General features: G+C 48.7%; 1 protein-coding gene across 1 annotated transcript in view; it reads left to right on the forward strand.

Moving 5' to 3' along the window:
• The window catches only part of LOC121576491 (glutamate receptor ionotropic, NMDA 3B-like), a 119,432-nt gene that overhangs the window by 81,226 nt on the left and 13,966 nt on the right, over nt 1-24,240 (forward strand). The window contains exons 3-5 of the mRNA XM_045223591.1: nt 11,198-12,296; nt 12,434-12,579; nt 14,990-15,105. Of these exons, the coding sequence (XP_045079526.1) occupies nt 11,198-12,296; nt 12,434-12,579; nt 14,990-15,105 (1,361 nt within the window). The remainder of the gene's footprint in view (nt 1-11,197; nt 12,297-12,433; nt 12,580-14,989; nt 15,106-24,240) is intronic.

Genomic DNA, 24,240 nt, shown 5'->3' on the forward strand with positions numbered 1-24,240 from the left:
TAGTGTCCTATAAGTTCTCGTTGTGTTTGTCAAGTGTTGTGTGTGTTTGTTTTACTGTCGTGCGGTTGGCTAGTACTTCTACTGTTTGCTCGGTTGAGCTGTTCTCCATAGTGTTTGGAGTGTTTTGTCGCACCTGTTTAGTGCGCCCGTTTGTTTTCGCCTGCGTGCGGAGTTCTCGCCTCAGGGCATTTATTCGTGCTTGTGTTTTGTGCATCTACTAAAGTCTTTTGGACTAATGTTCTGCGTCCTGCGCCTGATTCCACCACCACACCCACCTACAGCTACACTGACAGAAACACACACCCGCTCGAATGGAATCAGCAGGAGCCGCAGCCGCACAGGAGACGTTGGAGGACAGAGTCCGGGAGCAGAATGACCAGATCCTGCGGATGGGGTCCGCCCTGCAGGAGGTGATCACCACCCTCCAACGCTGGGAGACCCGAGGGACACCCCCAACGCCATCTTCCCTGCCCCCACCATCGGCAAGTCAGCCCCTTCCCGCTCCGGAACCCAGAGGAGTTCGACTCTCGCTCCCGAGGGCCTACGATGGGACCGCTGCCGGGTGTCAGGGCTTCCTTCTCCAGGTGGAGCTTTACCTGGCCACCGTGCACCCGGCGCCCTCGGGACATGAGAGCGTGTCCACCCTGATCTCCTGCCTTTCCGGCAAAGCGTTAGAGTGGGCCAACGCTGAGTGGAGGAGAATAGACGCTACTACCATCACGTACGCCGAGTTCTCCCGCCGCTTCAGGGCGGTGTTTGACCATCCCCCGGAGGGAAAGCGGCGGGGAGCGTCTGTTCTGCCTCCGGCAGGGGAGGAGGAGTGCCCAGGAGTTCGCGTTGGAATTCCGGACTCTAGCGGCGGATGCAGGGTGGAATGAGCGGGCCCTCATTGATCACTACCGCTGTAGTCTACGTGAGGACGTCCGTAGGGAGCTGGCCTGTCGGGACACCAGCCTCTCGTTCGACCAGTTAGTCGACATGTCCATCAGGCTGGATACCCTGCTAGCTACCTGCGGACGTCCCGAGGGGGGTCCGTCCATTTCACCCTCCAGCGCCTCCGAGCCGTGCCCCATGGAGCTCGGGGGCGCTGGCGCTAGAGAGAGGAGGGGTCGGAGTACGAGGGGGTCCATCTCCTGCACCAACTGTGGTCGGGGAGGACACACCGCGGCTAGGTGCTGGGGATGGCCTCCTCGGGGAGAAGACGACAGGCCCCGCACTGGGGAGCCCTTCCAGGTGAGTAGGCGCCCACTCACCCAGAGCTCTCTGTTGCACACTTCTGTATACCTGTGCGTTTTCCACAGGTCGCACCTCATTCCCAGCATAAGGCGCTGGTAGATTCAGGCGCGGCTGGGAATTTTGTTGATAAGAGATTTTGTTTAGCCTTAGGGATTCCCCTTCTCCCTGTTGACGTCCCTTCCCCGTTCATGCCCTAGATAGCAGTCCGTTGGGTGCGGGCTTGATCAGGAGGTCACGGCGCCACTTAGGATGTGTGACGCGGGGGATCATCAGGAGATGATCCAGCTATTTCTGATCGACTCGCCTGCGTATCCGGTGGTGCTGGGCATTCCCCTGGTTGAGTACCCATAACCCGTCTATTTCGTGGCAGGAGAGGGCTCTGATGGAGTGGTCTGCCCAGTGTGTGGGTCGATGTTTAGGCGTTTCCGTAGGGGCTACCTCGGTGGAGAGTCCAAACCAGGTGCCCGCATTGCACGTTCCCCCTGAGTATGGGGATTTGGCTATTGTGTTCAGTAAGTCGAGGGCGACGCAGTTGCCTCCCAATAGGCAGGGAGATTGTGCGATAGACCTCCAGGCAGGAGCTGCGCTCCCACGAGCCATGTATCCTCTGTCTCAGGAGGAGAAGAGAGCTATGGAGACTTACATAGACGAATCTCTGAGACAAGGATACATACGGCCCTCCCACTTCCCTGCGTCCTCGAGTTTCTTTTTGTGAAGAAAAAAGGATGGTGGGTTACGCCCGTGCATTGATTACCGTGGTCTCAATCAGATCACGGTGAAGTACAGTTATCCACTCCCGCTGATTGCGACCATGACGGAGTCATTGCACGGGGCGCGTTTCTTCACTAAATTAGATCTCAGGAGCGCGTGACAACTTGGTGCGCATTAGGGGGGCGATGAATGGAAGACCGCCTTTAGTACCACCTCGGGCCATTACGAGTATCTTGTCATGCCATACGGGTTGATGAACGCTCCTTCAGTTTTCCAATCATTCGTGGATGAGATCTTCAGGGACATGCAGGGGCAGGGGGTGGTCGTGTACATAGATGACATTCTCGTGTACTCGCCTACCCGAGTCGAGCATGTGGCCCTGGTGCGCCGAGTGTTGCGGAGGCTGTTGGAGCACGACCTGTGTGTCAAGGCAGAGAAGTGTCTGTTTTTCCAGGAGTCGGTCTCCTTTTTGGGTTATCAGTTGTCTGCGTCAGGGGTGAAGATGGAGGTAGACCGGGTGTCAGCCGTGCGTAATTGGCAAACGCCAACCACTGTGAAGGAGGTGCAGCAGTTTTTGGGGTTTGCGAATTACTACCGGAGGTTTATCCGGGGTTTTGGCCAGGTGGCAGCTCCCATAACGTCTCTTTTGAAGGGGGGTCCGGTGCGTCTGCAGTGGTCAGCCGAGGCGGACAGGGCGTTTGGGAGGCTGAAGGACCTGTTTACCTCGGCCCCGGTGCTGGCGCATTCGGATCCCTCTTTACCATTTCAGGTAGAGGTGGACGCGTCAGAGGCCGGTATAGGAGCCGTGCTTTCGCAATGGTCCGGGCGCGCCACCTAAACTCCGCCCCTGTGCTTTTTATTCCAAGAAGCTCAGTCCGGCGGAGCGAAATTATGACGTAGGGGACAGGGAGCTGTTAGCCGTGGTACAGGCCCTAAAGGTGTGGAGGCACTGGCTTGAGGGGGCTCAACACCCTTTCCTCATTTTGACGGACCACCGTAACCTGGAGTACATCCGGGCAGCGAGGGAGACTGAACCCTCGCCAGGCGAGGTGGAATATGTTTTTGACCCGGTTCATATTTAAGATCACGTACATCCCTGGGTCACAGAACGGTAAGGCAGACGCACTGTCTCGGCGGTATGACATGGAGGAGAGGTCCGTGGAGCCCACTCCCATACTGCCGGAGTCTTGTCTGGTGGCACCGGTAGTGTGGGAGGTCGATGCTGAACTCGAGCGGTCGTTACGCACCGACCCTAGTCCACCTCAATGCCCGGAGGGTAGGAAGTACGTTCCGCTCGAGGTTCGGGATCTATTGATCTATTGGGCTCACACGTCACCCTCCTCTGGACACCCTGGTATCGGCCGGACAGTGCACTGTCTTAGTGCCAAGTACTGGTGGCCCACGTTGGCGAGGGATGTGAGGGTTTATGTTTCCTCCTGCTCGGTGTGCGCCCAGTGTAAGGCGCCTAGACATCTGCCTAGGGGTAAGTTACTACCCCTGCCCGTTCCACAACGACCATGGTCTCACCTCTCGGTGGATTTCCTCACTGACCTTCCTCCTTCACAGGGGAATACCACTATACTGGTCGTTGTGGACCGGTTTTCTAAGGCCTGTCGTTTGCTCCCTATGCCGGGCCTTCCTACTGCCCCTGCAAACCGCCGAGCGCTATTCACCCATGTGTTCGGGGCACTACGGGTACCCGAGGATATTGTGTCTGATCGAGGTCCCCAATTTACCTCCAGAGTCTGGAGAGCTTTTATGGAGCGGTTGGGGGTCTCGGTGAGCCTCACCTCGGGTTACCACCCGGAGAGTAATGGGCAGGTGGAACGTGTGAACCAGGATGTGGGTAGGTTTCTTAGAACATACTGCCAGGACCGGCCGGAGGAGTGGGCAGATACGTTCCCTGGGCCGAAATGGCCCAGAATTCCCTACGCCATTCCTCCACTAACCTAACCCCTTTCCAATGTGTGTTAGGTTACCAGCCGGTTCTGGCACCTTGGCAGCAGAGCCAGATCGAGGCTCCTGCGGTGGATGAGTGGGTGCGGCGCTCTGAGGAGACATGGAACGCTGCACACGTCCACCTGCAGCGGGCCCTCCGTCGTCAAAAGGCGAGTGCCGATCTCCACCGCAGTGAGGGACCGGTGTACGCACCTGGTGATTGAGTCTGGCTCTCTACCAGAAACCTGCCCCTCCGCCTGCCCTGTCGGAAACTGGGTCGGCGGTTTGTAGGGCCATTTAAAGTCCTGAGAAGATTGAACGAGGTGTGTTACAAATTACAACTACCTGTTGAGTATAAAAGTATTAACCCCTCGTTCCATGTGTCTCTTCTCAGGCCGGTGGTAGCTGGCCCACTCCAAGAAAGTGAGATCAGGGGAGACTCCTCTGCCCCCATTGGACATCGAGGGGCACCGGCGTACTCCGTGCGGTCCATCTTGGATTCGGGACGTCGGATGGGGGGTCTCCAATATCTAGTGGAGTGGGAGGGGTACGGCCCGGAGGAACGGTGCTGGGTGCCGAGGGAGAGACATTTTGGACCCATCTCTCCTGGACGGAATTCCATCGTGGGCACCCGACGCACCCTGCTCCGCGTCCTCCTGGTCGTCCCGAGGCCGGAGTCGGCGCACGTCTGGAGCCGCGCGTCAAGGGGGGGTACTGTCACGGTTTCGGCCGAGGCTGCCTCTCTTCCTTGCTCGGGCAGGCTTCGGCGTTGCCGTCTCCGGAATACTAGCTGCCACCGTTGCATGTTTCTATGTTCGTTTGCTTTTGTCTGATTGTTGTTACACCTGTTATCGTTTAGTGTCATTAGTGTCCAATAAGTTCTCGTTGTGTTTGTCAAGTGTTGTGTGTGTTTGTTTTACTGTCGTGCGGTTGGCTAGTACTTCTACTGTTTGCTCGGTTGAGCTGTTCTCCATAGTGTTTGGAGTGTTTTGTCGCACCTGTTTAGTGCGCCCGTTTGTTTTCGACTGCGTGCGGAGTTCTCGCCTCAGGGCATTTATTTGTGCTTGTGTTTTGTGCATCTACTAAAGTCTTTTGGACTAATGTTCTGCGTCCTGCGCCTGATTCCACCACCACACCCACCTACAGCTACACTGACACAGAGAATCTTGTTTCTCATGGTCTGAGAGTCCTTTAGGTGCCTTTTGGCAAACTCCAAGTGGGCTGTCATGTGTATTTTATTGAGGAGTGGCTTCCGTCTGGCCACACTACCATAAAGACCTGATTGGTGGAGTGCTGCAGAGATAGTTGTCCTTCTGGAAGGTTCTCCCATCTCCACAGAGGAACTCTGGAGCTGTCAGAGTGACCATTGGGTTCTTGGTCACCTCCCTGACCAAGGCCCTTCTCCCCTGATTGTTCAGGTTGGCCGGGCGGCCAGCTCTAGTAAGAGTCTTGGTGGTTCCAAACTTCTTCCATTTAAGAATGATGGAGGCCACAATGTTCTTGGGGACCTTCAATGTTGCAGACATGTTTTGTTACCCTTCCCCAGATCTGTGCCTCGACACAATCCTGTCTCGAAGCTCTACGGACAATTCCTTCGACCTCATGGCTTGGTTTTTACTCTGACATGCACTGTCAACTGTGGGACCTTATATAGACAGGTGTGTGCCTTTCCAAATCATGTCCAAACAATTGAATTTACCACAGTTGGACTCCAATCAAGTTGTAGAAACATCTCAAGGATGATCAATGGAAACAGGATGCACCTGAGCTCAATTTGAGTCTCATAGCAAAGGGTCTGAATACTAAGGTATTTCTGTTTTTAATTTTTAATAAATTTGCAAACATTTCTTAAAACCTGTTTTTATTGTTTTATTTATTTTATTGTCATTATGGGGTATTGTGTGTAGATTGATGAGGACACATATTTTTTAATCCATTTTAGAATAAGGCTGTAACGTAACAAAATGTGAAAAAAGTCAAGGGGTCTGAATACTTTCCGAATGCACTGTAAGTTCAGGAGTAAGATTTTGCTTAACAAGTCACATACAAAACTTGCCTGGAATCACTCTGTGTGCAAGAATAGTGTTTAACATGATTTTTGAATGACTACCTCATCTCTGTACCCTACACATACAATTGTCTGTAAGGTCCCTCAGTCGAGCAGTGAATTTCAAACACAGATTCAACCACAAACACCAGAGAGGTTTTCCAATGTCTCGCAAAGAAGGGCACCTATTGGTACTGTAGATGGGTAAAAAAAAGCAGACTTTGAATATCCCTTTGAGCATGGTGAAGTTATTAATTACACTTTAGATTGTGGATAAATACACCCAGTCACTACAAAGATACAGCCGTCCTTCCTAACTTAGTTGCCGGAGAAGAACGAAACCGCTCAGGGATTTCACCATGAGGCCAATGGTGACTTTAAAACAGCTACAGAGTTTAATGGCTGTGATTGGAGAAAATGAATTGAATGAAAGTAAAACTGCTAAAAATGTGGCAAAGAAATTAACTTTTTGTCCTTAATACAAAGTGTTACGTTTGGGGCAAATCCAATACAACACATTACTAAGTACCACTCTACGTATTTTCAAGCATGGTGGTGGCTGCGTCATGTCATGGGTATGCTTGTCTTCAGCAAGGACTAAGGAGTTTTTTAGGATAAAAAGAAACGGAATGCCTCCCGAGTGGCGCAGCGGTCTAAGGCACTGCATCGCAGTGCTAGAGGCGTCACTACAGATCCAGGTTCGATCCCGGGCTGTATCGCACCCGGCCGTGACCAGGAGACCCATGAGGCGGCGCACAATTGGCCCAGCGTCGACCGGGATAGGGGAGGGTTTGGCCGGCTGGGATGTCCTTGTCCCATTGCGCTCTAGTGACTCCTTGTGGCAGCCGGGCGCATGCACGCTGACTTCGGTCGCCAGCTCTACAGTGTTTCCTCCGACACATTCGTGCGGCTGGCTTCCTGGTTAAGCGAGCAGTGTGTCAAGAAGCAGTGCGGCTTGGCGGGGTCGTGTTTCGGAGGACGCATGGCTCTCGACCTTCACCTCTCCTCAGTCCGTACGGGAGTTGCAGCGATGGATAACACTTATGGAATGCTTGTAATTATACTTCAGTATACCATAGTAACATCTGACAAAAATATCTAAAAACACTGAAGCAGCAAACTTTGTGAAGACCAATACTCGTGTCATTCTCAAAACATTTGACCACGACTGTACACAGTTTTGACTTAAATCTGCATGAAAATCTATGGCAAGACCTGAAAATGGATGTCTAGCAATGATCAACAACCAACTTGACAGAGCTTGAAGAATTTGGAAAATAATAATGTGTAAATATTGCACAATCCAGGTGTGGAAAGCTCTTAGAGACTTACCCAGAAAGACTCACAGCTTGTCACGACTTCCTCCGAAGCTGCCTCCTCTCCTTGTTCGGGCAGGCTTCGGCGTTCATCGTCACCGGCCTTCTAGCCACTGCCGCTCCTCATCTCATCATTCCATTTGTTTTGTCTTGTTTATTGTGGAGGATAGAGAAGCTCGGTGGAGCTCCTTGTATTTGTATCGGCAGGACGTTTCCCCATGTACCTTTATGTTTCCAGTGCGCCTGTTTTGCGCACTGGAGTGTTTTGACGCATTACTGCGTAACTCTGTATTTCTGAATAAATCCTGTTATTCTGTAATTTACCCTCCTGCGCCTGACTCCTTCGAAATCACTCATCACACAGTTGTAATTGCTGCCAAAGGTGATTCTAACATGTATTGACTCAGGGGGTTGAATACTTATCTAATAAGATATATTAATGTTTTATTTTTCATGAATATTTTACAAATGTTTGTATTTTATGTAGATTGTTGACAAAAAAATAGAATTAAATCCATCTGAATCCCACTTTGTAACTCAACATAATGTGGAAAAAGGTCAAGGGTTGTGAATATTTTCTGAAGGCATACACACACTACATGGCCAAACGTATGTGGAAATCCCTTTAAATTAGTGGATTCTATTTCTGCCACACCTGTTGCTGACAGGTGTATAAAATCGAGCACACAGCCATGCAATCTCCATAGCCCAACATTGGCAGTAGAATGGCCCGTACTGAAGAGCTCAGTGATTCAACGTGACACCGTCATAGGATGCCACCTTTCCAACAAGTCAGTTTGTCAAATTTCTGCCATGCTAAAGATGCCCCGGTCAACTGTAAGTGCTGTTAAATTAGGAACACCTTCCTAATATTGAGTTGACTCCAACGCTTCCCACAGTTGTGTCAAGTTGGTTGGATGTCCTTTGGGTGGTGGACCATTCTTGATACACACGGGAAACTGTTGAGCTTGAAAAACCCAGCATCGTTGCAGTTCTTGACACAAACCGGTGCGCCTGGCACCTACTACCATACCCCGTTCAAAGGCACTTAAATATTTTGTCTTTCCCATTCACCCTCTGAATGGCACATATACACAATCCATGTCTTAATTATCTGTAGTCTTAAAAATCCTTCTTTAACCTGACTCCTCCCCTTCATCTACACTAATTGAAGTGGATTTAACAAGTGACATCAATAAGGGATCATAGCTTTCAACTGGATTCACCTGGTCAGTCTATGTAATAAAAAGAGCAAGTGTTCTTAATGTTTTGTATAATCAGTGTACAGAAATGAATACATACACACACACACACACACACACACATACATACTGTTGTATTGTATTCTGTTGCATCTCCTTTTAGCCAAGTTGTGTTTGAATAGTGTTTTCAGGTCCATGTTATTATAATAGTCTTGTTCGGTAAGTGCTATAGACAGTTAAGTAGTGGTTCTCTCCCAGTGTCAGTGTTCACAGGAGACTGCAAATAGGCCTATCTCTTGCTGAGGTCAGACTATTCGTCACCCCTAACCACAGAGCAGCTCTCCTAAACACAATGATAGATGAAGCCCCCGGTGTTTGGAGAGAGATTGGAGTGTGTTTATACACACATATACGTACACAGACTCTCTCTCTCTCTCTCTCTCTCTCTCTCTCTCTCTCTCTCTCTCGCTCTCGCTCTCGCTCTCGCTCTCGCTCTCGCTCTCGCTCTCTCTCTCTCTCTCTCTCTCTCTCTCTCTCTCTCTCTCTCTCTCTCTCTCTCTCTCTCTCTCTCTCTCTCTCTCTCTCTCTCTCTCTCTCTCTCGCTCTCGCTCTCTCTCACACACACACACACACACACACACATACACAGACAAATACAATACACACACACACACACATACACTCTCTCTCTCTTTCACACACACAGCCACATGCACACGTATGCACCCAGCTGGAATACAAACATGAAGTGGAGGAGGGTAGAGTTTTAAGCTTTATTCATGAGTTCCAGTCAGTTGCCTCCCCAACAGGGCAGCCAGGCTCCCTTATCAAAAGAGCCCACAGTCCTTTCTGTCTCTCCGTGGCTCAGAGCAGTGCAGAGCGACAGCAGCACACAGCTTTACAACCGCTGTATCTGCCACGGACCAGAGTAACAACAGCTGCGCAACCTAGCCATGCAGCCAGCGTCTCAGCACAAAAACACAATAGAATGAGCTATAATTGGGCCAATTGTAACCAGGCTCAGCTATATCATGTTGTTAAAAACGATACAGCAGAAATGATGCAAGGCAATAGCTTGTGGGTCTGGAATGCTAGCGCACCAGGTCACTGGCATGTTGTATTTATTAATTGGCCGAAAGAGGCAAGTCATTTTGAGCGGTATGCAGTAAGCACTTTGTTTCAGGAGTAGTGTTTGTTGCCTGGGCCTTCAACGCAGAGGATAATTATTACACATTTTTTGGAAAGCACCCCTTTATAACTATAATATAACTATATTCAGTTCTACCAAGTCATTTAGGAGGGCCATCTAACTAATGGGATTGACTGGGTGCCTAGTGCTGAGTAAAGATCAATGGCGTTTTGCTCAAGAACAACTCCATGATAAAGTGTCATAATCATAATGTCACCTATACACATAATCACAGCTACATAACAGAGCAACTATTAGAGAGAGAAGAGGGCTTTAGGGGAGGAAGGAATGGATCATGAGAGAAATGCACCTCTTTAAGGAATACCTGGGAGAGGATAAAGTAATCCTACCCCCCCTTACCCCACCCCCCCCCCCAAAAAAAAAAAAAACTATTGTAAAGTGGTTGTCCCACTGGCTATCATAAGGTGAATGCACCAATTTGTAAGTCTCTCTGGATAAGAGCGTCTGCTAAATGACAAAAATGTAAATGTAAATGCATGAGGGATGATGAGAGTGGTAGATAGAAACCCAAAGAGATAGGTTGAGGTGGGGGAGGGGGGTGCTTTTAAGTAATTGCAACCTGTGCCTACTGTTAAAGAGGAACAACATAGCCTTTCAATGTAATGATGTAATAGCATCCAGCTCCTTTTACCTCGTGTGGGGTTGAGGAGAAAGAGGGGAGGTGGGGGGCTATAGGCTAAGACAGGGAGAAATTAATTACCTAAAGGTTTGGAGCCAAATTACCTTTTTCTTTTAGATGAAAGGAGTTCAGCGGCGGTCACGTGGCGTCATCTCAGTTATTGATGGCCGCACACATTCATCCTGACTCAACATGACTGTCACAGCAACCCTCAGCCAATGGGATTGGCTGGATCTGCATTTCCTGAAGTGACCCTTCGCTAAGCTAACCGCTAGCGCTAAGCTAAACCCCCATGCCGTAATTCATTGAAGGACTAACCGCTAGGGGCTAGCATTTCACCATGGATCCGAGGCAGAAATGTATCAACTGGGGCAGGTTTTCACATGGAAATAAACTACTCACTCTCTCGACTAAGCAGAGCCTGGAGTTTACAGTCTGTAAGGAGGCCAAAAAGGTGTCAGCCAGAAAGATAGCCAATCCTAGCCACGGGGAAATGACTAGCTGTCAGTCAGGGTGGTGATGGTAAACACTGTTGGCCTTGCTGCAGGTGCAGGATGGATTAGTTTAGCTTCAGTAGATGCCAATCCTGGTTTTGACATGTTGTGCTACAGTAGCTAAGGTGCCTGTCTGGACTGTGCTGCAGGTCAGCTCTGGAGAGAAGAGGTGTAGGTGGTTACAGTCAGATCACAGTTTGCAGTTCACTGTGCATTTCCTGAAGTGAGTTTGATACTGTACAGTCTAACTCACTATCCCTGTGGCCAGAAGTTAATTGAGTCCATGTGCCCCTCCCCCCTCCACCACACCATATAAATAATCTATGGGAAATGCAATATCTTGGGACTCTCACAAATGCATGCACTAAATAGCTTGAAGGGTAGTGAAGTCCTGTAATCTAATGTGATCTCCTCTGGCCTATAGGTTCCTGTCCAACACGTCGTTCTCAGGGCTGACAGGGCCGGTGTCGGTACAGAGGAACTTATCCCGAGTTCTCACCTCTCAACGCTTCCACATCTGGAGCCTGCAGCGGGACGCGGTGGGCCAGCCCACCTGGGTGACTGTGGGCAGCTGGGAGGGGGGCCGCCTGGAGGTGGAGGACCAGGGCCTGTGGCAAGGGCACAATGGCAGGGGCCACGGCCGGGGGGAAGGCCAGAGGGGGCGGGGCGGGGGCCGGTGGCGGGCCGGCATTCCTGTTGCAGGCAGCCGGGTGCGGGTAGTCACCCTGGTGGAGCACCCCTTCGTATTCACGCGGGAGGTGGATGAGGACGGGAACTGCCCGGCAGGACAGTACTGCCTGGACGCGGGGACAAACAGCTCGGACATGCTGGAGCGCTACTTCAGTGAGCGCGCCTCGGGCAACTCTACCTTCCTGCCCACGGACTACGGCAAGTGTTGTTACGGATACTGCATCGACCTGCTGGAGAAATTGTCAGAGGACATGCGCTTCGAGTACGACCTGTACATCGTGGGTGACGGGAAGTACGGTGCGTCGAAGAGCGGCCGCTGGACTGGGCTGGTGGGTGACCTGCTCAATGGCGTGGCCGACATGGCCGTCACCTCGTTCAGCATTAACTCAGTACGCAGCCGTGTCATCGACTTCACCTCGCCCTTCTTCTCCACCTCGCTGGGCATCCTGGTGCGCAGCAAGGACACAGCGGCGCCGATCGGCGCCTTCATGTGGCCCCTGCACTGGTCTATGTGGGTGGGCATCTTCGTTGCGTTGCATATTACCGCCCTCTTTCTCACCCTCTATGAGTGGAAGAGCCCGTTTGGCATGACGCCACATGGACGCAACCGCCTGCGCGTCTTCTCCTACTCGTCTGCGCTCAACCTGTGCTACGCCATCCTGTTCGGCCGCACGGTCTCCAGCAAGACACCCAAGTGCTGGACGGGTCGGTTTCTGATGAACCTGTGGGCCATCTTCTGCCTGCTGGTGCTGTCCAGCTATACAGCCAACCTGGCCGCAGTCATGGTCGGCGAAAAGACCTTCGAGGAGCTCTCGGGGATCCACGACGCCAAGGTGAGTATTTGTTTTCATTATTAACTCTTCTCTCCCGTCACAATCTCTTTCTTTCTCTCTTTTTCCCTCACCCTCTATCTCTCTAATCTTTCCTCTCTCTCTCCCTTCCTCCTCTGCCTCCCTCCCTTCCACCCCAGCTCCACCACCCATCCCATGGTTTCAGGTTTGGCACGGTGAGGGAGAGCAGCGCTGAGGAGTACATGAAGAAGAGTTTCCCAGAGATGCACGAGTACATGAGGCGCTACAATGAGCCCACCACACCCGATGGAGTGTCCACCCTCAAGTAAGAGATCACAACATCTACAACCCTACTCCTGGAGAGCTACAGGGTGTGCATACTTTTGTTCCAGCCCTACACTCACATACCCGATTCAGCTAATCAAGGTCCTAATGAGCAGCTGCTTAGTAGAATCGGGTGTGTTACTCTAGGAGTGATCCTGTACCTGCAGTATCACTCCTAGAGTAGGATTGTCCATGGCAACCCTGAGCTACATCCATATAATACTATTTAAATGCACTTTAACCTAAGTTTGATTGTATTCATGGGTGTTTATAAGTGTTATTTAAGTTATTTGGCCAGAGGTGGATAAAGTCGAGCACAGAATAGATAGATACTTTCTCTGTCGGCTCTGTCTTCCTCTGTCTTCCTCTGGGGGAAGTGTTTGTTGTGTTCCTCAGAGAAAGGTCTGTCATCAAGGAAGACAGAAGAGAAAGGCAAAGGAGAGGAGAGGCCAGTTGTATTGCTTCAAAACAAGATGAAATATGAAAGGGAGCACACACAAACAAACTGTCTCTCTACGCATGTTGTCTGGCTCTCTAGAGACACAAGGCTGCAAAGTTGAACCTGAGGTGGATGAAGAAGGGTTATAGTTCAATTCAGACCAAGAGAGAGAAAACAGCTGTCATTTGAGCTTGCGTGTGTAGAATGTGGATCCTCTTATTTTATCTTATCTTAGTTTTGTTAGATATTTTGACTAGGTTAGCCAGGAGCCACATATAGACATGTTTGAGTATTGTGTTGCAAAATAACTTAGAAAACAAAGATTGTTGGAGTTTATCCCTTCTGGAATGAGAGTCCACTCTTCTAAGTGGATGGTTTGATGGATGGTTTGATTAAACAGCCAAAGTGCCAGAAAATTGCTAGTAATATCCACTGTCGATTTCTTACCCAAGAGGTCACCCCCTCCTTACAATTGAAGCTGAAGTCAGAGAACTCCAAAGCTCACACAGTTGATAATGTGCAGTTTTTACATTTTGAGCCTCCATTACGATAGTTCCCATGACCCATAATCCTCTCTGGTTCAGATGATGTGCCTAGGCAGGGGTCAGCATCATAATGGAAGTTGAGTGCCTGATTTGGGCACTGTACTCTGCATTCATTCCGGTTTTGTTGGTTGGACAGGCGATTAATATGTGACAAAAAAACATCTATTTAATGGCTTTGCTTTACCCTTCTCCTTCTGTCCAATTTCCCTGGAGGATTGATTCTGAGCCCCCCATTTACACTGAGACATGAAGTATAAACATGATGGTGATGAGGGCCATGTGCTGAATCTGGAATGAGGGAGGACATAGCCTGTTTGATGTGTGGTGCATAGGATTGAGACATGGTCTACTTCAAACTTGGCCTGCTTGGTTTGTGGTTTGCAACGATTAGGACGTGGCCTGTTTAGTGTATAATGTTAGGGTCATGGCCTGTTTGTGACGTGGCCTGTTTAGTGTATAACGTTAGGGTCATGGCCTGTTTGGGACGTGGCCTGTTTAGTGTATAACGTTAGGGTCATGGCCTGTTTGTGACGTGGCCTGTTTAGTGTATAACGTTAGGGTCATGGCCTGTTTGTGACGTGGCCTGTTTGGTGTATAACGTTAGGGTCATGGCCTGTTTGTGACGTGGCCTGTTTAGTGTATAACGTTAGGGTCATGGCCTGTTTCGGACGTGGCCTGTTTAGTGTATAACGTTAGGGTCATGGCCTGTTTGGGACGTGGCCTGTTTGGTGTATAACGTTAGGGTCATGGCCTGTTTGGGACGTGGCCTGTTTAGTGTATAACGTTAGGGTCATGGCCTGTTTGTGACGTGGCCTGTTTGGTGTATAACATTAGGGTCATGGCCTGTTTGGGACATGGCCTGTTTAGTGTATAACGTTAGGGTCATGGCCTGTTTGTGACGTGGCCTGTTTGGTGTATAACATTAGGGTCATGGCCTGTTTGGGACATGGCCTGTTTAGTGTATAACGTTAGGGTCATGGCCTGTTTGTGACGTGGCCTGTTTAGTGTATAACGTTAGGGTCATGGCCTGTTTGTGACGTGGCCTGTTTAGTGTATAACATTAGGGTCATGGCCTGTTTGGGACGTGACCAGTTTGGTGTATAATGTTAGGGTCATGACCTGTTTGGGGCGTGGCCTATTTGGTGTGTTGCGATTGGGGCGTGGCCTGTTTGGTGTGTTGTGATTGGGACGTGGCCTATTTGGTGTGTTGTGATTGGGATGTGGCCTATTTGGTGTGTTGTGATTGGGACATGGCCTATTTGGTGTGTGGTGATTGGGACGTGTATAAAGACATGGCCTGTTTGGGAAATTACCTATTTAGTATGTAGGCCTAGCGTTTGGGACATAGTTTGTTTTGTGGTGTGTGGCGGGGGTGTTCCATTGTCCCCTGTGCTCTGTCTATAACCCCTTCTCCCTGTGTGTTGAAGGGTAGATCCCCCTCAGCTTGATGCCTTCATCATGGACAAGGCCCTGCTGGACTACGAGGTGTCCATTGATGCAGACTGCAAGCTGCTCACCGTGGGCAAGCCTTTCGCCATCGAAGGTAAGAAACCCCCCCGTCCACCCTGACACTGTATTGTTTTGTTAGCCCTCAGACTTGACGGTTATAATCAAATTAAATCATATCAAACTGTATTGGTCACATACACATATTTAGCAGATGTTATTGCTGGTGTAGCGAAACGCTGTAGAGCCATTATCGTCCGTCCGTCCGTCGTCCGTCCGTCCGTCCGTCTGTTCTGTTCTGTTCGTCCGTCCGTCCGTCCGTCCGTCCGTCCGGCCTATCTGTCTGTCTGTCTGTCTGTCTGTCTGTCTGTCTGTCTGTCTGTCTGTCCTGTCCTGTCCTGTCCTGTCCTGTCCTGTCCTGTCCTGTCCTGTTCTGTTCTGTTCTGTCTGTGCATGTTTATGTGTATGTGTGCACATCTGTGTGTGTGTGTGTGTGTGTATGCTTTCTTAGGTAGGCATGCACTTGCTTGAATGTGTGTTTGGATTCCCCGTCCTCTCCCTGTTTTCTAGTTCATCTCAAATTCACATCCTTTTATTTGAATATGTAATTATTCAAATATATTCATTGCTATTTTGTCTGAACCAACATCACACCCATGCTTCTGAGAGGCTGTGCATGATTATGGCGAATAAGTGGAAACAGCCTCCCGCGGGTCGCCTTTCTGTGTTTGTCATAATGCATTGCTGCTCCCACATTGTCAACGCATTAAAGGTTCACTTTTCACTGTCTATCTTTTTTAGAGCAGTTACAGTAGGTGTTATGGGTTCTGGTGACCCACAGGGTGTGCAGGAAACAGTGTGGAACGGGGACATACTATCTAAACGTCCAATAAGAACGTTTTATTTTGTGTGCCTTAATAACACAACCCTAATTCAGTTCACCAAGGTCTTGATGAGTACTTGATAGCAGATGTATTGTGCAGGGATAGAACAAAAGCCAGCACGCCCTGTTCGTCTCTTGGACCAGGATTGAAGAGCACTGTTTCAGATAAGTATCCCTCCAGACCCGGCGCCAGGATAAAATGGGGGCAGCTGAAATCGGTGAGGGGGCACAATTTTGGGGAGTTATTGCGTTGGAATTCTGCTAATATCACGCTATACCACAATAAACATAAAGTTAAAATGCCGAGACTGCAAGACCATTGAGTGCTTTTGAAGTTAAATCTGTAGCCCGCTGCGCTGTATCAGTACAATGGACAGCGCCCTACACACTAAAGCCATTTTGGCAATGAATATAAGCTACAAGATAGATAGGGTAATTCACCTATTACAAACAGCCTATGTCAATGCAGCCGTACACACAGCTGTCTTACCCAAATAATGCAAACTAAATGCTGAAAGTAGTAGCCTAGTTATTCATGCAAAACAAAAATATTAAATAGAAATTTGGCTTAGAATATCGACACAACTGCGAATGCAAACGAATAAATGCGAACAGAACAAAATAGCAGTAGGCATACCATAGGCCTACAATCAAAATATCAGATTGATAAAGGCATGATACCAGCTATATTTACATAGCCTACTACAGTACAGTGAGATGCAGCCATGCTCAGCTGTCTTGCCAAATAAATAGGCATATAGGCCCGCTTCAAACATAGAAAAGCATGCAGCTCATTAGTTCAGCAACACGTTGCGATATGGCACAATACACTTCTGTGGATCAAATTCGACCCAGCCACATAATCAATTAATCAATGCCGGCCTAACGTAAACACATTTCCAATACGTATATTTCTATTTACAACCATGAAAAGCAATAGGCTACCATAGAAATAGAATGTAGGTTATCTATTTATATGATGAAACATACGGATATGTAGCTATACCCAGGAGCGTCATTTGGGTTCTTGCATTGGAATTATATTGAATTTTGCTCATATCACACTGTACCACAAAGAACATAAAAGTTTAAATGCCGAGACCATTGAGTGCTTTTGACCAAGAAGTGACTCATCTGCAGTAACCGAGTATTCCAGCCACTCTCTTCCTATGAACCAGTTGCTATTAAATGAACGATTTTGGACAGAAAACCTGCGACAAGGGTAGGATTCAATAGGCTAATCTGGGCTGGCTACTCTGTTCCAAGATCGTCAGGAACAGTCGGAGGTGGAAGCGGCTGTGGAGCCTTGCGGAAGGGTGGGTAGGCTCTGCACTTGGTGCTAGCTGGAGCTCGGCAGCATCATCGCTGCTGGGCTTGGTGGCGGCCTCTGTGGTTTTATTTCTGATATCCATTGTGGCAGTGGCAGATTAGCTGGTTAGATCTAAATAGGCTAATAACACTAAGGCCTTTTACAGCTAGATAAGAAGCTAACTAAACTCTGTAGTGGTGGGGCGTGAGGCAGAGTTGAGTGAAGCAGCTTCAACTGTGACCCCGTCCTTATAAATCTAAATCTAATATTACAGGCGGAGGTGGATCACTTTATTCACGTAGCCTACCACAGATGAGCAGCATTTTCCCCACTTTTTATGGAAACCCAAAGGAGTCATACCTAACCGCCCAGTGGCTTTCCATAACTCACCTACACACTCCGGCAGGCTCTCTGTCCATGGTGCTGAAACAGCGCAGCGGAGATACAGATTTCGTGCCAACCTTTCACTCAATCATTTGAATTTATTTGCTATTTTTATATAGGGAAATAAAACTAAAACTGAGGGGGGACAAGTTTCAACTGTGGAGGCTAAGCTGGGCGCGTATCTCTCCCTGACCCTGATTCCCCCAATCTTTCCTGTACTGAGATATACAGTGCATTCGGAAAGTATTCAGACCCCTTCACTTTTTCCACATGTTGTTACGTTACAGCCTTATTCTAAAATTGATTAAATCGTTTTTTCCCCCTCATCAATCTACACACAATACCCATGATGACAAAGCAAAACAGGTTTTCAGAAAATGTTGGAAATTTATACATAAGTATTCAGACCTTTTACTCAGTCCTTTGTTGAAACACCTTTGGCAGCGATTACAGCCTTGAGTCTTCTTGGGTATGACGCTACAAGCTTGGCACACCTGTATTTGGGGAGTTTCTCCCATTCTTCTCTGCAGATCCTCTCAAGCTCTGTCAGGTTGGATGGGGAGCGTCGCTGCACAGCTATTTTCAGGTCTCTCCAGAGATGTTCGATCAGGTTCAAGTCCGGGCTCTGGCTGGGCCATTCAAGGACATTCAGAGACTTGTCCTGAAGCCACTACTGCGTTGTCTTGGCTGTGTGCTTAGGGTCGTTGTCCTGTTGGAAGGTGAACGTTTGCCCCAGTCTGAGGTTCTGAGCGCTCTGAAGCAGGATTTCATCAAGGACCTCTCTGTACTTTGCTCCATTCATCTTTCCCTCAATCCTGACTAGTCTCCCAGTCCCTGCCACTGAAACACATCTCCACAGCATGATGCTGCCACCACCATGCTTCACCAAGCGGGTTGTCATATGCCTTTTACTGAGGAGTGGGATCTGTCTGGCCACTCTACTATAAAGGCCTGATTGGTGGAGTGCTGCAGAGATGGTTGTCCTTCTGGAAGGTAATCCTTTCTCCACAGAGGAACTCTGGAGCTCTGTCAGAGTGACCATCAGGTTCTTGGTCACCTCCCTGACCAAGGCCCTTCTCCCCCGATTGCTCAGTTTGGCCGGGCGGCCAGCTCTAGGAAGAGTCTTGGTGGTTCCAAACTTCTTCCATTTAAGAATGATGGTGACCACTATGTTCTTGGGGGGCCTTCAACGCTGCAGAAATGTTTTGGTACCCTTCCCCAGATCTGTGCCTCGACACAATCCTGTCTCTGAGCTCTACGGACAATTCCTTCGACCTCATGGCTTGATTTTCCCTCTGACATGCACTGTCAACTGTGGGACCTTATATAGACAGGTGTGTGCCTTTCCAAATCATGTCCAATCAATTGAATTTACCACAAGTGGACTCCAATCAAGTTGTAGGAACATCTCAAGGATGATCAATGGAAACAGGATGCACCTGAGCTCAATTTTGAGTCTCATAGCAAAGGGTCTGAATACTAAGGTATTTCTGTTTTTTATTTTTAATACATTTGCCAACATTTCTAAAAACCGGTTTTCACTTTGTCATTATGGAGTATTGCGTGTAGATTGATGAGGGAAAAAATGTATTTAGTCCATTTTAGAATGAGGCTGTAACGTAACAAAATTTAGAAAAAGTGAAGGGGTCTGAATACTTTCTGAATGCACAAAAATATAAATGGAACATGCAAGAATTTCAAAGATTTTACTGAGTTACAGTTCATATAAGGAAATCAGTCCATTGCAATAAATTCATTAGGTCCTAATCTATGGATTTCACATGACTGGGAATACAGATATGCATCTGTTGGTCACAGATAACTTTTTTATTAAAGGAGGGGCGTGGATCAGAAAACCAGTCAGTATCTGGTGTGACCACCATTTGCTTCATGCAGCGCGACACATCTCTTTCGCATAGAGTTGATTAGGCTGTTGATCGTAGCCTTTGGAATGTTGTCCCACTCCTCTTCAATGGCTGTGCGAAGTTACTGGATATTAGCGGGAACTGGAACATGCTGTCATACATGTCGATCCAGAGCATTCCAAACATACTCAATGGGTGACATGTCTGGTGAGTATGTAGGCCATGGAAGAACTGGGACATTTTCAGCTTTGAGGAATTGTGTACAGATACTTGCGACATGGGGCCGTGCATTATCATGCTGAAACATGAGGTGATGGCGGCGGATGAATGGCATGACAATGGGCCTCAGGATCCCATCACGGTATCTCTGTGCATTGAAATTGCCATCGATAAAATGCAATTGTGTTCGTTTTCCATAGCTTATGCCTACCCATACCATAACCCCACCGCCACAATGGGGCACTCTGTTCACAACATTGACATCAGTAAACTGCTCGCCTACACAATGCCATACACGTGATCTGCAGTTGTGAGGCGGTTGGACGTACTACCAAATTCTCTAGAACGATGTTGGAGGTGGCTTATGGTAGAGAAATTAACATTCAATTCTCTGGCAACAGCTCTGGTGGACATTCCTGCAGTCAGCATGCCAATTGCACGCTCCCTCAAAACTTGAGACATCTGTGGCATTGTGTTGTGTGACAAACCTGCACATTTTTGAGTGGTCTTTTATTGTCCCCAGCACAAGGTGCACCTGTGTAATGATCATGCTGTTTGATCAGCTTCTTGATATGCCACACCTGTCAGGTGGATGGATTATCTTAGCAAAGGAGAAATGCAAAATCTTTGATAAATACGTTTTTTGTGCGTATGGAAAATTTCTGGGATGTTTTATTTCAACTCATGAAACATGGGACCAACACTTTACAGGTTGCGTTTATATTTTTGTTCAGTGTAGAAGCAAAATGCCAGCCAGTAAACTTTAGCTGTCATAAGATATTGATATGGCTTATTTAGTTTCCGTGGGACACTTCACATTAATTTGGTAGTAGGAAGGGATGGGGGAGAGAGGGAACGGTAATAGGAAGGGATGGAGGAGAGAGGGAACGGTAATAGGAAGGGATGGGGGAGAGAGGGAACGGTAATAGGAAGGGATGGGGGAGAGAGGGAACGGTAATAGGAGGGATGGGGAGAGAGGGAACGGTAATAGGAGGGATGGGGGAGAGAGGGAACGTAATAGGAAGGGATGGGGGAGAGAGGGAACGGTAACAGGAAGGGATGGGGGAGAGAGGGAACAGTAATAGGAGGGATGGGGAGAGAGAGGAACGGTAATAGGAGGGATGGGGGAGAGAGGGAACGGTAATAGGAAGGGATGGGGGAGAGAGGGAACGGTAATAGGAAGGGATGGGGGAGAGAGGGAACGGTAATAGGAGGGATGGGGGAGAGAGGGAACGGTAATAGGAGGGATGGGGGAGAGAGGGAACGGTAATAGGAAGGGATGGAGGAGAGAGGGAACGGTAATAGGAGGGATGGGGGAGAGAGGGAACGGTAATAGGAAGGGATGGAGGAGAGAGGGAACGGTAATAGGAAGGGATGGGGGAGAGAGGGAACGGTAATAGGAGGGATGGGGGAGAGAGGGAACGGTAATAGGAAGGGATGGAGGAGAGAGGGAACGGTAATAGGAAGGGATGGGGAGAGAGGGAACGGTAATAGGAGGGATGGGGAGAGAGGGAACGGTAATAGGAAGGGATGGGGGAGAGAGGGAATGGTAATAGGAAGGGATGGGGGAGAGAGGGAACGGTAATAGGAAGGGATGGAGGAGAGAGGAAACGGTAATAGGAAGGGATGGGGGAGAGAGGGAACGGTAATAGGAGGGATGGGGAGAGAGGGAACGGTAATAGGAAGGGATGGGGGAGAGAGGGAACGGTAATAGGAAGGGATGGGGGAGAGAGGGAACGGTAATAGGAGGGATGGGGGAGAGAGGGAACGGTAATAGGAGGGATGGGGGGAGAGAGGGAACGGTAATAGGAGGGATGGGGGAGAGAGGGAACGGTAATAGGAAGGGATGGGGGAGAGAGGGAACGGTAATAGGAGGGATGGGGAGAGAGGGAACGGTAATAGGAAGGGATGGAGGAGAGAGGGAACGTAATAGGAAGGGATGGAGGAGACAGGGAACGGTAATAGGAGGGATGGGGGAGAGAGGGAACGGTAATAGGAGGGATGGGGGAGAGAGGGAACGTAATGAGAGTCTGTCATCTGGCTGCTGTTTCTATTAGCCTGAAAGGGCAGGCCTGCTGTGTTGGCTATGTAGAACGTCAGCTCATGCTGTGTATTCAGATTCATCACTGGGCAGGACACACACATACAGTACACGCACATCCATATGCAAACGCACACACACACACACTCCCGTTTGGCTTTTTCCCTTTTCGTCCGGAAATTCTAAGACTGTGGGATACCTTCGCACATACTGCATGCCTATTTTTGGTGGCATGAAAGTGTGTTTATGTGTATGTGTGTGTGTGTGTGTGTGTGTGTGTGTGTGTGTGTGAAAGAGAGAGAGATGCCCTCTCGTCTCATTTGCATATTTTATACTTGGGAATTTCACAGCTCACCAGCTTTGAAACTGCAACATTTTGTCTGCCAGATATCTTTCATGAGACTAAGTCATGCGCTATGGAGGGGCGATGGGGGGAGCAATGACTCTCCAATCAAATTCCATTTGAGTCAAGCTGTTTCACTTTTTTCCTGAAAATAATCCTCCCCCCTACTCACACTTCCTTTACATCACAATATTTAATGAAACAGAATTGTGAGAACTTCATTACTTGATCAACTGGTTGCTCTTGAGAGGTGATTTGTCCAGGCGAGGAATTTCACAAGGGAAGAGGGATCTTTGTTTTTGTTTTTCTGAGTTTGGGGAGGGGGAGACAACAAGACCATGTGTGGAACCGGATCGACACCTTCTCTTTTCACAGTAACTCCTGGAATATTATATTGCTCTTTTTTGCCTGGGTTTTGACGTGAGAAATGTTCCTCCATTTTGGGCCCTGACCTCCAGACAGTCATCCATAATAAAACAATAATTGGTGTTTTGCTCAATTAGACCTCTCCTAACTCATCTCTCCCCTCCGTTAATTGCATTTTTTTGCCTCCCTCACTCTTCCCTCGCTCTTCTATCGCAATTTCTCTATGTGTTTCTTCTCACTATCCATCCATCCAGTATCGTATCTCATACACACACTCATATGTACACACACAACAGTCTCTCCACACCCACACACACTCCTTGGCTGGCAGCTAATCCTCTATTTACTAATTTACTAAAACAATCAAGCAACTCAAATACAGCCATGGAACTATCGCTTAACACAGTGTTCCTTCTTTCAAAATACCTGTCCCTGCCTCTTCAGGATTGTATTTGCCTCTATATTTTGGACTGAGTCGTAGTGGTCTACAGACAGTGTAACTGGAAGGTGCCAGGACTGTCAATTTGGTGTTTAAAGCCAACCAGTATTTCATCATTGTAACTCAAGGAGGCGAGCCCACGCTTTATTAAGAATAATATCCTCATCAACACTTGGCTACAGGGACGTCTGTGCCAGTCTGTGCCAGTCTGTGCCAGCGCAGAGGGGCCAACCATGTTGGCTTTAAGGGAAACAAAGGGAAGTTAAAGGATCTGAGATGAGATCCATTAACAATGTTAGACTGAAGCACACGCTTCACACTCCATAAGAGTTCAGCGGGTTTTACTTAAGACAGACAGGCAGACAGACAGACAGACAGGCAGGCAGGCAGACAGGCAGGCAGACCGGCCGAGAGAGAGACAGACACGCACAACCAATATTGGTTCCTGACTTCCCTGAAAAGTTGCATATTGCGGGGGCTGTTCGATGCTAGTACGCCACAGGATGTTTTTGTGCTGGTCAAGGGCAGTCAAGTCTGAGGAGAACCAGGGGCTATATCTGTTCTTAGTTCTGAAGTTTTTGAATGGGGCATGCTTATTTAAGATTGAGAGGAAATCACTTTTAAAGAACAACCAGGCATCCTCTACTGACGGAATGAGGTCAATATCCATCCAGGATACCCGGGCCAGGTCAATTAGAAAGGCCTGCTCGCTAAAGTGTTTTAGGGAGCGTTTGACAGTGATGAGGGGTGGTCGTTTGACCGCGGACCCATTACGGACGCAGGCAATAAGGCAGTGATCGCTGAGATCCTGGTTGAAGACAGGTGTATTTAGAGGGTAAATTTGTCAGGATGATATCTATGACGGTGCCCATGTTTACAGATTTAGGGTTGTACCTGGTAGGTTCGTTGATAATTTGTGTGAGATTGGGGGCATCTAGTTTAGATTGTAGGTTGGCCGGGGTGTTAAGCATATCCCAGTTTAGGTCACCAAGCAGTACGAATTCTGAGGATAGATGGGGGGCAATCAGTTCACATATGGTGTCAAGGGCACAGCTCGGGGCTGAGGGGGGTCTGTACAAGCGGCAACAGTGAGAGACTTATTTCTGGAAAGGTGGATTCTTAGAAGTAGAAGCTCAAACTGTTTGGGCACAGACCTGGATAGTACGATAGAGCTCTGCAGGCTATCTCTACAGTAGATTGCAACCCCCTTTGGCAGTTCTATTGAGACGGAAAATGTTGTAGTTGGGGATGGACATTTCTGAATTTTTGGTGGCCTTCCTAAGCCAGGATTCAGATACTGCTAGAACATCAGGGTTGGCGGAGTGTGCTAACGCAGTGAATAACTCAAACTTAGGGAGGAGTCTTCGGATGTTAACGTGCAAG

The sequence above is a fragment of the Coregonus clupeaformis genome, chromosome 11 (assembly GCF_020615455.1).
Source record: "Coregonus clupeaformis isolate EN_2021a chromosome 11, ASM2061545v1, whole genome shotgun sequence".
NCBI classification, from domain to species: domain Eukaryota; kingdom Metazoa; phylum Chordata; class Actinopteri; order Salmoniformes; family Salmonidae; genus Coregonus; species Coregonus clupeaformis.